This window comes from Tasmannia lanceolata, unplaced genomic scaffold, assembly GCF_043159265.1.
Source record: "Tasmannia lanceolata isolate RefF3 unplaced genomic scaffold, GAP_Taslan_0.1 ptg000007l, whole genome shotgun sequence".
In the NCBI taxonomy this organism is placed as follows: Eukaryota; Viridiplantae; Streptophyta; class Magnoliopsida; order Canellales; family Winteraceae; genus Tasmannia; species Tasmannia lanceolata.
Window position 1 is genome coordinate 17526147 of NW_027518684.1, and position 14828 is coordinate 17540974.

At 38.7% G+C, this 14828-nt stretch overlaps 1 protein-coding gene across 4 annotated transcripts in view; it reads left to right on the plus strand.

The window, feature by feature from the left end:
• AGL15 (AGAMOUS-like 15) overlaps window positions 1–12472 on the plus strand; it is a 41206-nt gene extending 28734 nt beyond the window's left edge. For all 4 annotated transcript variants that reach the window (XM_077385580.1, XM_077385579.1, XM_077385581.1 and 1 more), the window contains exons 6-8: window positions 5902–5943; window positions 6051–6226; window positions 12046–12472. In XM_077385580.1, coding sequence (XP_077241695.1) covers window positions 5902–5943; window positions 6051–6226; window positions 12046–12130 — 303 coding nt within the window. In that variant the 3' untranslated portion in view covers window positions 12131–12472. The remainder of the gene's footprint in view (window positions 1–5901; window positions 5944–6050; window positions 6227–12045) is intronic.
• The last annotated feature ends 2356 nt before the right edge of the window (window positions 12473–14828 follow it).

Sequence of the window (14828 nt, forward strand, 5' to 3'; positions counted from 1 at the left end):
CATAAGTGAAACTATGAAGCAACAAGCTAGTGAGTTTTTTTATATCAACTTCTTGTCACCTGAGTTGAATTAATGGTCATCATGTGAAAGCATCCAGTCACATTGAGAATTCTTTGTCCACTCCTAATATCTAGGCATAGAAACCTAAATTTGTACAATTAGGTGTTTGGCTCATAGCCATTGAAACTTCATGTTGAAAATCGAGAGATCTCTAATCTCTCAAAATAAGATCAAACACGATGTGTAGCACGCGTGATGCAGATTGTAGGCCCAATAAGAGGCATAGTTGCCCAATAGGACTTTTAGAAATTTATTTCCATGCTATTTTAGTTTCCAGGATTTTATTTTCTATGTTATTTAGAATTAGGAAGTTTAAATTCTTATTTTAGTAGGTTTCTATCTTTTAGGTTGTTATTTGCCTATTTATAGGTCTTTTTACAGCTTTATTGTTAACTTTGATTGATATTGAATAAAGATTCTTCTCCCTCTAATTCTGGTTTTCTTCTTCCCTCTTCTGATTTCTTCTCCTCTCCCTAAATTCGTCTATTCTTCTTCTACTTCTCCCTAAATTCGTCTCTTCTTCGGGTTATTTTCGTCTCTTCTTCCCCTATTCTTCTAGTTCTATCCCCTTTCGTCTATTTCTCCCGTTACCTCAATTTCTTCACGATGTTGCATCAATTTGGTATCAGAGCTAAAGATCCAAGACGAGTTTTCAGTTTTCGGTGGTTTCTTCCAATTAACATTGTTGTCCTGCGTCTAACCCAAACCAGCCCCAATCTGCAAGCTTGCACATGAAACTCACCAAAACCAACTTTTGAATAGCCACAAACCTGAAACCCTAACTGTTGTTCTTCCCTAACCAAACCCTGACCCAGATCCTTCTTGTTAGCAGTCCCATACTCCACCAATAATCCACCAGTTCAGCTAAAAAAAAAAAAACACCACCAGCCATCCACGCCCGCATTCTTTCCCTGTTCTTTTGTGAACCAAACAGCCCAGTTGCATCCGAGAGTTGCAGAGAAAAAAAAAACAAAAAAAAAACCCTACATCTCTAACAACAACTTAGCCCTAGCCGAGTTTCCCCTACATCTCTAACAACAACTTAGCCCTAGCCGAGTTTCCCTTCCCCAAAACTCTTCCCGAACCCTCCATTCAAATTATCCTACTGATTGCAAGCCCAACAATTTCATCCAACAACTTTCAGCCCTAGGTTTTAGAAGCCAGACCTAAGATCAGTCCATTAAATACCCTATTCAAATCATACCCTAATCTCAGCCCAATCCCAACAGCCACCACCACAAAGCCTCTTTCCTGTAGCTTTTAAACCCATTTTTCTGTCGGCCCTTCCCTGCGGCTCTGTCCCGTCTATCTTCTCTGGGCTGATAGAATTGGTTTGCAGGTTTTTCGACACTTTTTTTTTTCCGGAATCACCACCGCCAAGTTTCCTTTCGAGAAGAAACTCCTATACTGCTGCGTGAGGAAGAAGGAAATATTTAGGGTTACTTTCTTGAAGTTATCTAAGAGAGGTAACTTTATTTTCTGGGTGTTAAGAGGTCACGTGACCACAAGCAATACAAAATACTAAAAGGAAGCTTGCGCAATAAGGCATCGCATGCTTTAGAAAAAAGCATATTTTTAGAAGCAGGTCACGTGACCAAGAAGAGAAGAAGCAGCATAATAGAATAAAATTGTGTAAGTGGGGCCACAAAAGTAAGAAAGGCAAGGCAAGGCAAGGAAAGGCAAGTACAAGTTTCTTTATTAGAAGAAGAGTTTCCTTCCCAAGCAAGCAATACATGAACAATAAAGTCTATGGGCCAGCTGTTGCAAACAAAAAAGGTAACTCTCTCTTCATTTATTAAAAGTGAGGGTCATATCACAATAAAGTTAACTTGCCTTAAATCAGCCCCTTTTTCTTTCACTCAGGCACCCCCCTGATATTAAGTGTTTCACTACCATCCGACCCCCCTTCTTTCCTTGGGCAACGCCCCTATTTTTACTTACGTTTTCACGTCAGTCTGTCAAGTGAAAAAAAGAAGAAAGAAGTTGTATTTCACCCCCCATCTTCCTTCAGACAACCCCCTCCAATTAGTACAAACCAATTTAACCCCCTCTTTTACAATAGGCACCCAAAAAAAAAAAAATCAGGAAAAAGAAGAGAGACTTCTATTTTTCTCTTCACTTTCTCTCTCTTATCTCTCTATCTAGTTTCTCTCTCTAGTTTTGGGCTATTTCTGTTTGAAATTTAGCCTCGACCTCAACACGAAAGTTGTCCGTGACAACTTTTAGAGCGCCTCCAGCCTATTTTCAACAGCGGACAACAGTCTTCAGCGCAGTTTCAAGAGAAATCTCGACCGTTGGTCGCGCCCCTCATCCGATCCACTCCTTTCCGTCATCCGATTTGAGATCCGAGACATGCATTGTGTTCCTTTCGACATGACAAACAAATCAGACGGTTGATTTAAGTTTTCGTCATTGATCTCTATGACTCCACCACTTGTTCCGTTTTTTGATGGGTACGACGAAAGCTATTGGAATGGCCGCACTCACTTTCGCTATTTTGAGGATACATGTTTACGTTGGATTGATGCTCTAGACGCATATCATGAGCACAATGGCCATGATCACCGCCAGACTATCTACTGGGCTAAAGAAACTGTGCGACGACAAGCCCGATGTTCATGGAGCCACATTGAAACGAACCGTTGTAGAAGACGTGAGCAGTCAATCTGTCGTTGGGAGGATGTTCGTGATGCGTTTATGAATATTTATGCTCTCGACTATTTGAATCAACAGAGATTGAATCGTGAGCGAGAATATAGAGTATTGTGTAGTGTTGAAAGTAAAGTCGAAGTCCTCTTTGAACGACTAAAAGAAGACCGTCATTATATATGCAAAGCTGAAATTATAGCTGATTCAGTGCGTCGTATACGTGAGCAGAGACAGCTTCACACTTCTAAGGCAGATATTGTGGCAGATCCATGTGAGGTTTTTCCCTTGTCAGAGTTGATCGAGCATCGTCCTGAGTCAGAGCCGAGTGACATGACTGTTGAGCCATTACTTGAGACGGATGTTCGAGAGCATATTGTTGAGGATTGCCCTATCCCTGAGCCGATTGAGCGGGTTATCAAGATTTGTGCTGAGACAGTGGAGCTTGTTACGCAGATTGATCAGGAGGATTGCCCGTCTGATATCACTATGCCAGATACGATTCTAGCAGATGATTTTGTTGCTGATTCCTTTGCGCCAGATGTGATACCAGTGGATGATAATCCTATTGAAGCTAGTCATGGATTGGTACTGCCTATAGCTGTTATGCATATCCCACTGATACAGGAGGAGTACGTTGCCATATTCCCAGCTTCATTACTTGTCAGGAGAGGTTCGTGCATTTATGATTCTCCATGGGTGATTTCTTCTCTCACTCTGTCAGCATTTCAGACGCTTCTCACGGTTGTTACGAGCATCACACATCAGGAGCGCCGCCGACAGATCACGACTCATACTACTTGCATGGGTGGTCTACATATTCGATCCTGGCGGCTTAGAACTCGAGGGCGAGTTCTTTTCAAGCGAGGGAGAATGATGCAGATTGTAGGCCCAATAAGAGGCATAGTTGCCCAATAGGACTTTTAGAAATTTATTTCCATGCTATTTTAGTTTCTAGGATTTTCTTTTCTATGTTATTTAGAATTAGGAAGTTTAAATTCTTATTTTAGTAGGTTTCTATCTTTTAGGTTGTTATTTGCCTATTTATAGGCCTTTTTACAGCTTTATTGTTAACTTTGATTGATATTGAATAAAGATTTTTCTCCCTCTAATTCTGGTGTTCTTCTTCCCTCTTCTGATTTCTTCTCCTCTCCCTAAATTCGTCTATTCTTCTTCTACTTCTCCCTAAATTCGTCTCTTCTTCGGGTTATTTTCGTCTCTTCTTCCCCTATTCTTCTAGTTCTATCCCCTTTCGTCTATTTCTCTCCCGTTACCTCAATTTCTCTTCACGGTGCTGCATCAACGCGTCAAGATGAGAGGCAAGAAACACAACACACAAACAAGAAACATCAGATTTACGTGGTTCAGCAATGTACCTATGTCCACAAGAGAGAAGAGTTTTCACTATTTCAATTAGGGTTACATAGCACTCTTTCTCTCTTAGCCAAGAATAGGCCAGAAGAGCCAGTCTCCTGTAACCCTAATATTTGGCCTATATATTAATGTCATTACAATTATTGAAATAGCCTTATAAAGTTACCTGAAAATTGAGTTTTGCTTCTGGGGCTTTGCCCGAGAAACCTCATGTGTGTCGCACATTAGTTCGTTAGGTGTTGAATCACTGCCATAATACAAGGCATCTGCACAACACTTCATGACCCCAAATATTTTTTTTTTGAGTATTACTTCATGACCCCAATACGCTCATGAGAGGCAAAAAAAATCTACTTCACATGCTGCTATTACTAGTTTGTTTAATGCAAATAATGTGGGAAGCCTATTTGGACTTGTGGTTAGGGGTTTATTTGTGCTTCTCAACTGACTGTTCTCATGAGGGTAAGTTGTGGAAAGTTTACAATGGCAATAGCTTACCAAGTACTTGAGGTAGTGAACTGATTCTGGTAATTGCCAGTGTTTAATCTTTATGAGTCAATAAACAGATATTTACTTATGGTAAAGATTTACTGGAGTCCCTCAGCCCATAAAAGCACTTGTTTGCATGTGGATAACTGTGGAAAGCTGATAACTATGATGTGCCCGATACTTGTAGTGCATTTTGTCTGATACTCAATTCAACTCAACTAAGCCTTTGTCTTAAACCAGTTGGGGTCGGCTAATGAATCCTTTAGAAAATTTTCATGATGAAGGTGAAAGAATCTAACCGGCTCAAAATGACTAAGTCTAATCCTGACACTAGTTGGGTTCATCTACATGGATCATTTTCTTCCATCCCCTCCTATCCAAGGTCATGTTCTCTGTTATGTTCCTAGCTATCAAGTCTTTCCTCACTGCATTTTGTCTGATAACGGAAAAAAATTTGAATCATGAGATATGATTGAGGGTAACGAGGGGGAAATTGATTAGCTCTCCAAATATCTGGTACCTAGAATTTTCAGGGTTGCGACTGTATTGTAACATGGAAATTGTCCATGGAATTCAAATATTTCCTATCTCATTGTTATAGTTTTCCCTTGTGTCAATCTTGTTTGATTGGTGGGCTCAGGAAAAATGGATACCTGATTTAGAGGTTTGTTCAAATGCTTGTGTATCATTTTTTAAAACTCGAGGAATGCTTCATGGATATTGTGAGATTTATATCTATCCATCTTGTTAGATCTTGATATATTCATGCACAAAGAACAAGGTGATCTTTGAATTTTTTAATCACATGGCTTACTCTGTTTTTTATTTGTGTTCATGTTAGTTTCTTTTTGGCATAGTTCTGTTTGGTTAATTGTCTAAAATTCTAAATAGCTAAATATCTTTGTTACTTGTATGTTTCCAATAGGTAGGAGCTAGACGCGTTGGACAATGGATTTACATATTTCTGAGTTTTTGAGATTATTTGTAACTGCTGTAGATTATTATTTATTGTAAAAAATGATGCCATATTTGTTTGAACGGTCCAAGTTTTTTCTTTCCATTTGCATCGAACTGTACTTCGTCACTTTCTCGTCTCCTAGTTTAAGTCATGGCCATTTAACCAAGGTTGTGAACTGTGAATGTTAATAATAAAAAAAGAATCTAGTAAAATTGGTATTGTGTGGATGTGACATTTATTCGTTTTATTATAATACATCGTTTGATTCACATTTATTGTAGCAATTGCCAGATGCGGGCATGCATTTTTCTGGGGATATCATTTAGAGTATATATTTCCATTTTTATTTATGGGAACTTACTTTTTTTTATTAGGAACGACAAGCGATGTTGGAGAACGAGAGTTTACGGAAACAGGCAACTGCTTACTTTTAGTTGATGATATTAATAATGTCTTGACTTACATCTGCATTCAGCGTTGTGTCACGTCATATAATCTATCTTTTCCTTCCACACTGTTTTAGGTCGCAGAGCTTCGAGGTCAGCTACCATCAACTGAACACTCAATAGTACCGTATCTTGAATCTCATCCCTTTGACAGAAAGAGTTCCCACATGAAGCACGATATAATAAGTTCAAATGTGATGTTTAATTCTGCATGTGAGAGGCATGGTGATTCAGATACTTCTTTGCACTTGGGGTAATGCTCTTTCTATCATGGAATATCTTTTTCTTCTGCATTTTATTCTTAATATTTTGGGTATATCAAAGGAATCAATACACTAATAAGAATGGCTACTAAAATTAATAAAATATTATTCTTCTACTTGTAGATAGCAAACATGTACATCTCCTAAAATGTCAGTTTCAATATGGACTTCGATCCCCATGGAAATGGAAGTAAGTTGACTTTAGTCGTGGAAGCTCATGGAAATCCTGTAAAATCATGGAAGTTCATGAAAATTCATGCAAACAATGGAAATATAAGATGGAACTTTAGGAATTCTAGAATTAGCACAAATACACGCTTAGAAACAATCACATGAGCAATAATATCATCCATAATGGTTTAAAAAAGAGCAAACACCTAGTGACATGCACCACATTAGTGAGGTTCATTCTAAACACAAAATACTATACAACCTCATATATGCTTCAAATAAACACAAAATGTAGAAAAGAAGCTACTCATTCATTAATTCCATAAAGCAAGTGCAATGTAATGAAGGAATACAATATAGTGAAGGATTATAACACAAGGAAAGTACAATATGTGGGATACAAGTATACAAAGGAGTACGATATTATGACCGACTCAAACCCAACATCACTATTTCTGTCATGGTGCATTTTCTGACGAATCTATGAAGATGAACTCCCCCTATCCCCATGTGCATGTCCATATGATCCATATAACATCCCATACCCGTATAGCTTAATGTGTGACTGTGAGTCTGTGCCATATAGGTATCCTTAGTCATACTCATATCAATACCCATATGAAGCATCTTATGGGGTTCAGAAACCTTGCTCCCACTTCCAATGTTCTTACTCCCAACGTTGTCAAACTTTCAATGCCATAAGCAGAACGGGCCTCTAGGCTCTAGGGAGTAGTAGTCTTCTGTATTTTTGCTGAAACTTCTGTCATAGCCGTTGAAATACTTGTCCCGTTCCTGGTTGTGATGCATGTGGTCTTGCACATTGGTCCTCAACCTATATAGCATGTTCAAAACCTCCGTCCACTATAAATGGACTAAGGGTATAGGACTCTCACCTCTCACACTGCCCTCAAGATCATCTCCCACATCACCAGGGCCTCAATCATCACCCCCACAAGCAAGTCCATAACTATCTGATGGTGACTCTGTGGATCAATCCTAGCACCATCCTTAATCGGAATGGTGGCAGGTTGACGGATGTACTCATCAATGTATCATCGTCATTGCATCTCTGAAGCGATACGAGTACTCATCTTACCTTTGCTCATCCAACACTGACCCTCTAGTGATAGGGATCAGATCAAGACATATAGTCAAAGGAACAAGAAATGGAAAAACAGTCAATTCTAGGATGCCATGGGACAAAAGAGCCAATTCCAAGATTTTGTTTGGAATTTGGAAAATGAGATGGGGCATTTAGGAGTTAGATGCTGAGTAGAGTTATATTAGAGTAACGTAAGTTACAAGGCGAGCCTTGGCGCAACGGTAAGGTCGCTCCATTGTGACCTGGTGGTCACAAGTTCGAGTCACGGAAACAGCCTCTCTGCAAAGCAGGCGTAAGGCTGCGTACATCTAGGCCTCCGCAGACCCTGCAATGGCAGGAGCCTCGTGCACTGGGCCGCCCTTATGTTCTTTTCTAAGTCACTTAAGGGCTCGTTTGACGTACTTAGGAGTTAGATGCTGAGTAGAGTTACATTAGAGTAACTGAAGTCACAAGGGGTATTTTAGTCATTCTATGTTCTTTGCTAAGTCACTTAAGGGCACGTTTGGCACAATTCGGAGTTAGATGCTGAGTAGAGTTATATTAGAGTAACTTAAGCCATAATGGATATTTTAGTCATTGTATGTTGTTTTCCATGTCACTAAGTGATTTTATAATAAAGATGGGGCCCATCATTCCCACAACTTCTTTAAGTAGGGAGGATCATATTTTCGTAGAGATGGGAGTTGGTTTTTTATTTTCATGGGTTTTGTTGGAAATTTCTAGAGTTAGGGCTTTAAGTTAAAGAGGGCAGCATGCCAGAGTGTCAAATTGTATGGAAGTTTCTTGGATTGAGAGAGAGAGGTGTCGTGATGGAAATGGAAACATGCCGGTTTCGGATGAAAATTTCGGTAGAAATCTTGTAAAATTATGGAGCTATATGGAAACATACCCAGATGATGGATATTTAGGGTGAAACTTTTGGAAGTGCCAGATTAATCACAAATATACACTCAAAAATCATCCCATAAGCAAAAAACCAACCATAATGTTTTAGCGTCTAACACCTAGTGACATTCGCTTTCGTGCATGCCTGATTAACTCATTACATACGATATTTCACATGTAATTCATATAAATATTTATTCATAATACATACACTACATTTCACATGCAATTCCCGTATAATTACGCAACACATAATGGTATATTATACAATTAATACACCTACGATTTGGTTTCGATATGTGTTCGTTGGGGATGGAGATGGAATGATTTTGGTCGTTTGAGTCTGTTTTGGTGAAAATTTTAAAACCATGTTTAAGGCCATCAACATTAATATGAGTGAAAATAAAAACCTTTGCTTGGGCAACCTTGGATGAGAAATCTCCACGTCTTGGTGTGATGTCCTGATGACCCATTGAGGTGTGATTTCCTAAGTTACCTTGGTGTGATGCCTTGATAGTTCTATCTTCTCCATCTCTTCTCTATTTGATGCAAACCTAGGTTTTGCAAGTCAATTTTGATAACTTTTGACCATTAAGATGGTTCTAGATCAATGTGGGCAGCAACATTCATATCCATAATAATCATTTTCACCTTGGGTTTTATAGAGTAATCAAAGCTTTAGAGTACATTCAACAATACAAACTTAATTCAATCCAAGTAGAATCAATACATTAGATCCATAGAAAATGAACTCTAACTAATAAAACGAATCAAACCTCAAATATGTATAGCATGGTCGTTATCAACTGTTGAAGCTTTGGGAAAGCTCTTTGGGCATGTGACCAAAGTTCAATTATCAGGGAACCACGATTATTGTGTGGCCTTTGCCTCAGTGAAAGTCCTTACAGAGTTCTGGAAATCGATACCACCTTTTGTTAATTTAAAAATGGATAACAAATTCTTCCTAGTTCAAGTGAAGTGCATACCAGAGGCGGAAAATGAGGAAGCATCCTCTCAATCATCTAACCAGTTAGGAAATAATATCACCGGCCTTCTCCCTTCGGCGTTGGAGGAAGGCATAGATTTGTGAGGGGAAAAACCTGGCAGATTGAGGCAAGAACCGAAGGGCCAAAAGGAACTGTTGATTTCAAATTTCAAATTCCCACCTGACCACTCGGTAGCTGAGATGTCACTAGCTGGATCCCTTAGGCCAAGGTTAGAGTCTACCAAGCAGATAGCATTAAATGCCTTCTCTCATGTAGATCTTGGTCAGGAGCACCCAAATCGTGGCGGTCTTAATCGATGTCTGGCAACAAGTCAGTCTTTAAAAATGCTAAGGATCTCAGGCTAGGAATAACCTAAAAAAAGGTGAAGTTTGGCTTTAAAAATATTTCGCGCAGTCGAGACTCCAGAACTCCATTGAAGAATCATTTCATCTGGAAAGGTGAAAATGATTAGGCAACAAGTCAGTCTTTAAAAATGCTAAGGATCTCAGGCTAGGAATAACCTAAAAAAAGGTGAAGTTTGGCTTTAAAAATATTTCGCGCAGTCGAGACTCCAGAACTCCAGTGAAGAATCATCTCATCTGGAAAGGTGAAAATGATTAGGCAACAAGTCAGTCTTTAAAAATGCTAAGGATCTCAGGCTAGGAATAACCTAAAAAAAGGTGAAGTTTGGCTTTAAAAATATTTCGCGCAGTCGAGACTCCAGAACTCCAGTGAAGAATCATCTCATCTGGAAAGGTGAAAATGATTAGAAATTGCAAAGTTTCCGTGATAATAAGTTTCCTCTTTAAGCTGCCTCGATAAGTCCAAAATCCCTTAACCTCAAAGAAAAAATAGGAAAGGTGGGTTCATGTTTCCCAAGAAATGGTGGGGGAGAGACGTCCCAAATAGCAAGGACCAAAAAAGGAAACATTTTGTTTCAAATATAATAAAAATGCTAGAAAATTATGAGAATTTAGGTGGCTCTCTGTATTCAGAAGAGGAGGAAGGGGTAAGTATAAGAAGGAAGGGTGCTTCATAAAAGAGGTTGGAGACAAAACCAGGGAAGATCATATGATGTATCCCCATCGAGAAGCGAGATTGCAAAAGAATTCAAGAAACTCCGACTCTCAAAACTTAGGATGCCGTGGCCCCTGAAGACAGACATTCAAAACCGCTGGTTCCTGCGCTTGAAGGCAGCGTTCTCCTGCCTAATCAGAGGCATTTTAAGGAAAAACATCGGCATGAAAGTAAGGAAAGGCCGGAGGCTAATCGGGCAAGAGAAAAGGAAAAGACGAAGGAAGTAATACCTCCGGACGAAGGATCCAAAATGACGAGAGACTCAATGGAGGTGGTGCTTAGTGGGAAAATTAAATCTTGCATTGAGAGGGGAGAGCAGCTATCAGTAGAAGGAGGGATGGAAACCTTTGACGAAGAAAGGGAGGTGTGTAATCCTGGAGAGGAGGCTTCAGAAGCGGAAAGAGAAGAATCGTCAGATGCAGAGGAAAGGGTAACCTCCGAGGAGTTTGAAAAAATGACAAAATTGGGAGAATCTGGGGATAGGATACTGGGAAAATATTGAAGAAACAAAGCAAATGTTCCTAGATGTAGAAAAAAGATATTCTAGACTAAAAAAGGAAAAACCCCGGTAAGAGGTAGTAGGGAACTTATCACTCTCAGAAGTTAGGGAGGCTGCTCTCCTTTTTTGACAGATCCCACCGGATCACATTTTAGGTCTTTTGACTATCTTGAGCTGGTTTGCTAATAGTTTGGGGCAATAAACAGTACAGCAAATTGGCTTTCCTGCTTGAAGGTCTTGGAAGCTCTTAGAAGTAGGTAGCCTATGATGGAAGGAACTGCAAATACTACAACCATCCCTTAAGAAGGACCTTGCGTCCATGGGGTCTTTTGTGCTTGAAAAGATTGCTCAGTGTTTTGGAAATTTGTAAAGGAAAATGTAAAGAAACATGTTTAGTTTCAGGAGGAATGGGTTTTCTTTTGGCCAAGGAAATGCTCCAGGCCAATTCATACTATGTACATGGGACTACTGGTCCCCATTGTATATTTTGCTGGTATGAATATATTTGTCAATTTAAAAAAAATAAAAATAACAGACCCCTTGTCCTTTCCTTTCTTTTATATTTGTTATCCCCAAACTTGGGATTTTTCAATTCTTGGATCTCCTTGTTTGCATCAAGTATCCAAACTTTGGGGGGTTCCAATCCTTGGATCTCCTTTGTTTACGTCAATTTGATCATAGAGCAATATTATGATGTGGATTGGGCAGGCTCACACGCCAATAAGAAATCTACTAGTGATTACTGTATCTTTGATGGTGAGTAATTTAGTCATGTGGAAGACTTGGAAACAAGCTTATAGTAGCTAGATGTAATGCTGACAGCTTGCAAACTTTTTGTATGGCTAATTACAAGTACAACAAGATATTTTGTTCATTCTTTTATATTAAAATGATGTGTGACTTGTACTCCATATGGTGATGCGCCCTATAATATTGCCAATCCATGCATGTTTCCTGCCTTTGCTCCCACATAAATTAATACTTTAGTTTTACCTGCATCTCAAAGAATCCAAATTTCTAGTAAGCTCCAAAATGTCTCATGATCATACGGTAGTATTCCACTCGATCTCAGTACAAAATGTTTCGCAGATTGTCTGACATTTATTGCAAGAGGAACACACCAGAGAGAGCATCATGTTCCAACGATTCAAGAATCCAAACACCCCCGCGATGATCTTTCTTTCGGATGTCCATCCTTTATTTTGCAATGACATGGTATGCTTTTTCTTTAACATGCCCATCTAGACTTTTGATATGGCCATGGAGCATTTCATTTCATTATCTTTGAGTTACATTTCCATTATAGAGTCAAAACCGACTGAATTGAAATGGGTGATGTTATAGTGATAAATAATGATGCCAAAAGAACCGTACTTTTGAAGTTGTGTAACTTTGCAAAATGTGTCTGGTGTGTATTTCTTAAAGGCAGTACTCTGTATATGCTGCAAGGATATGCTCTTGAACAGTGGAGACAAAGATAGTTGTTATGATGATCAAGGTTTTAAATTTTGGTTTTTGTGCCGGTTTCGTCCGCCACCAAAATATTTCGGTTTCGGTGGAAATTTCAGTTGAAATCATCTAAAAATATGGTAATAATTTTGGTTATTTAAAAAAAAAATCACAGAAATGTCTAAAATTTCGGCAATTTCAATGTAAATCATAACATTTCGGTGGACACTTTGTAAAAAAGGGTAAAAACAAAATTTCAGTAAAATTTCAGAATTTTGGTATTTCGTGAAATTTCGCCGAAATCTTGTAAAAAAATGATTTCATGTAAATTTCATTTCGGCCTTGGCCGACACCATCTTTTTGAAGCTGACCGAAATTTAAAAAAACCATGATTACGATTTCCATGTAATGCACACGTACATGCTTCTAAAAAACCAGTTGTTGACGCTGTATGTTAACCATGTAGCATACTGCTAGTAAAGCAAAATATTGTAAGAAATCTGAGAGAATGAGACTTGCAAACACCCACTTTCGAGCGGGCATCCTCCTTAGAGTTCTTAGCATTGCCATGTTCCCCTCTTCTAATCTAGATATGATTCTTTAACAAAACCAGGAGCTGAATCTCCAACTACTGTTATTTACCTCTGAAAACTACTTTAAAGCTACATAAAGCACCCAACATACCCAAATTTGGGGCCTTTGCAATCCAACCCTCTAAATGATCCTTGTTCTCAAGACTGAAGATGTCAAAACTATCATGTGATTCTGCCATTGTTCAAATGTTCATTCTTTTGGTTACATACCCTTCCAGTGTATGAGATGGCTTGATTGTGAAGCTTTCACACTTATCCATACAAAGTGCCCTTGCCTCCAAATCAATTTGATCCTTACGTTGTTAAGGCTTTGTTCTTCACCTCAGATGTCCCAGCTTAGCTACCAAAAAAAAAAAACTGATCCTTCATTAGGATGCTAAGAAATTTGGGTAATTTGAGTGGAAGGATCAAATTGAGCCTTCAACTGTTTTCGCGAGATATTATATGGTGTAAGCCCGTATAGTCCATTATTTTTTCAAAAAGTACTGTACCATAGGATGATCCAAACAGTCCATTTGATGGACCACAATGTACATCGGTTGTGCTAAAAAAAATCATTTCCATAGGATGATCCTAGCCGTCCAATCTATAGAGGAACTGCATAATATAGAAAACTCTATAGATGGGAGGGCTGGGATCATCCTATGGAAATGATTATTGGGACGCAATGTTTTACGTTGTGGATGATCAAATGGACGGTTCGGATCATCCAATGGTGTAAGCTGCATGTAATTTTCGAAGGCGTCCTTATCCTATTATGAACTGGTCCGGGGTGTGCCGCTTCGGATTTATTCTAAGGTTAGAACATGAAGGTGGGCATGAGGAGAGGGTGAGAAATGGCTGAAAAACAGGAAAATAAAAAATAAAAAATCCTACCCAAAATAGAGTTGGTTTTTTCCTTATTTTTCAGCCAGTTTGCACCATATCCTCGCTCATGCTCTCCCAATTCTCCTTCCCACTCTCCCTTGTTCTCTCCCAACAATTGCTTCCGTGAAAACAAATTTCATGGTGATGTGTAGCCAATAGGAGAGCTCTTTAACCTCTTTTTTGCAAGGGCTCCCTTCAGTTTAGACTTCCTCTTTTTTTTTTAAATGCGTTTTAAACTTTTTAAACACTATTTTTCGGCCAACTTCCCAATTTTACCCTCGCCGTATTTTGTAAATGACAAAATTTTAAACGCATTTTTTTTGTGTTTATGTTTTTTTTCTTACTACGTTGTTTTTGAACCAATACCGTATCAAACTCGAATTTTTCCTATTTTGCTAACTATGTGTACAACCAATGAGGGCGCCCTTTCACACCTTTTTTTGCAAGGGCCCTTCAGTTTAGAACTCCTCAAGAAAAATATATTAGTTTTTCGACACCTTTCTAAAAATCTGCAAACCAACTTGTAGACCCAAAGAGTGGTGTAAATAGACTAGAAATCGTTATTACGCAACCTCTGCCCAATGGCATTCACCTGTAGCCTCTATTCTAATACAATCAATTACCATTTAAAAATAAAAACAGATATTATAAAGGCTCAACGGTTTGGTAATCTTTCATTACAATGAGTAATCCTAATCGTCCAATTTGTCAAAATTTTAATACAAACTTTTGAGCCGTTCATTTTTATACCCTACATCAAATTTTTGTTTATTGAAGCTTAAAAGAAGAGATTGGTTGTTGTTATCAATTACCTTCTCTCTTCTATTTTGATAAATATTTCAGTCATGTGCTGTAAGCTTGGGACTATGAAATGACTGATGTGTGATTGGTGTGGAAAGCGAACTAATCGCTCAGTTAGTACAAATGCACTTCGGAGTAGCATTTTCTTCTCATGGATAAACT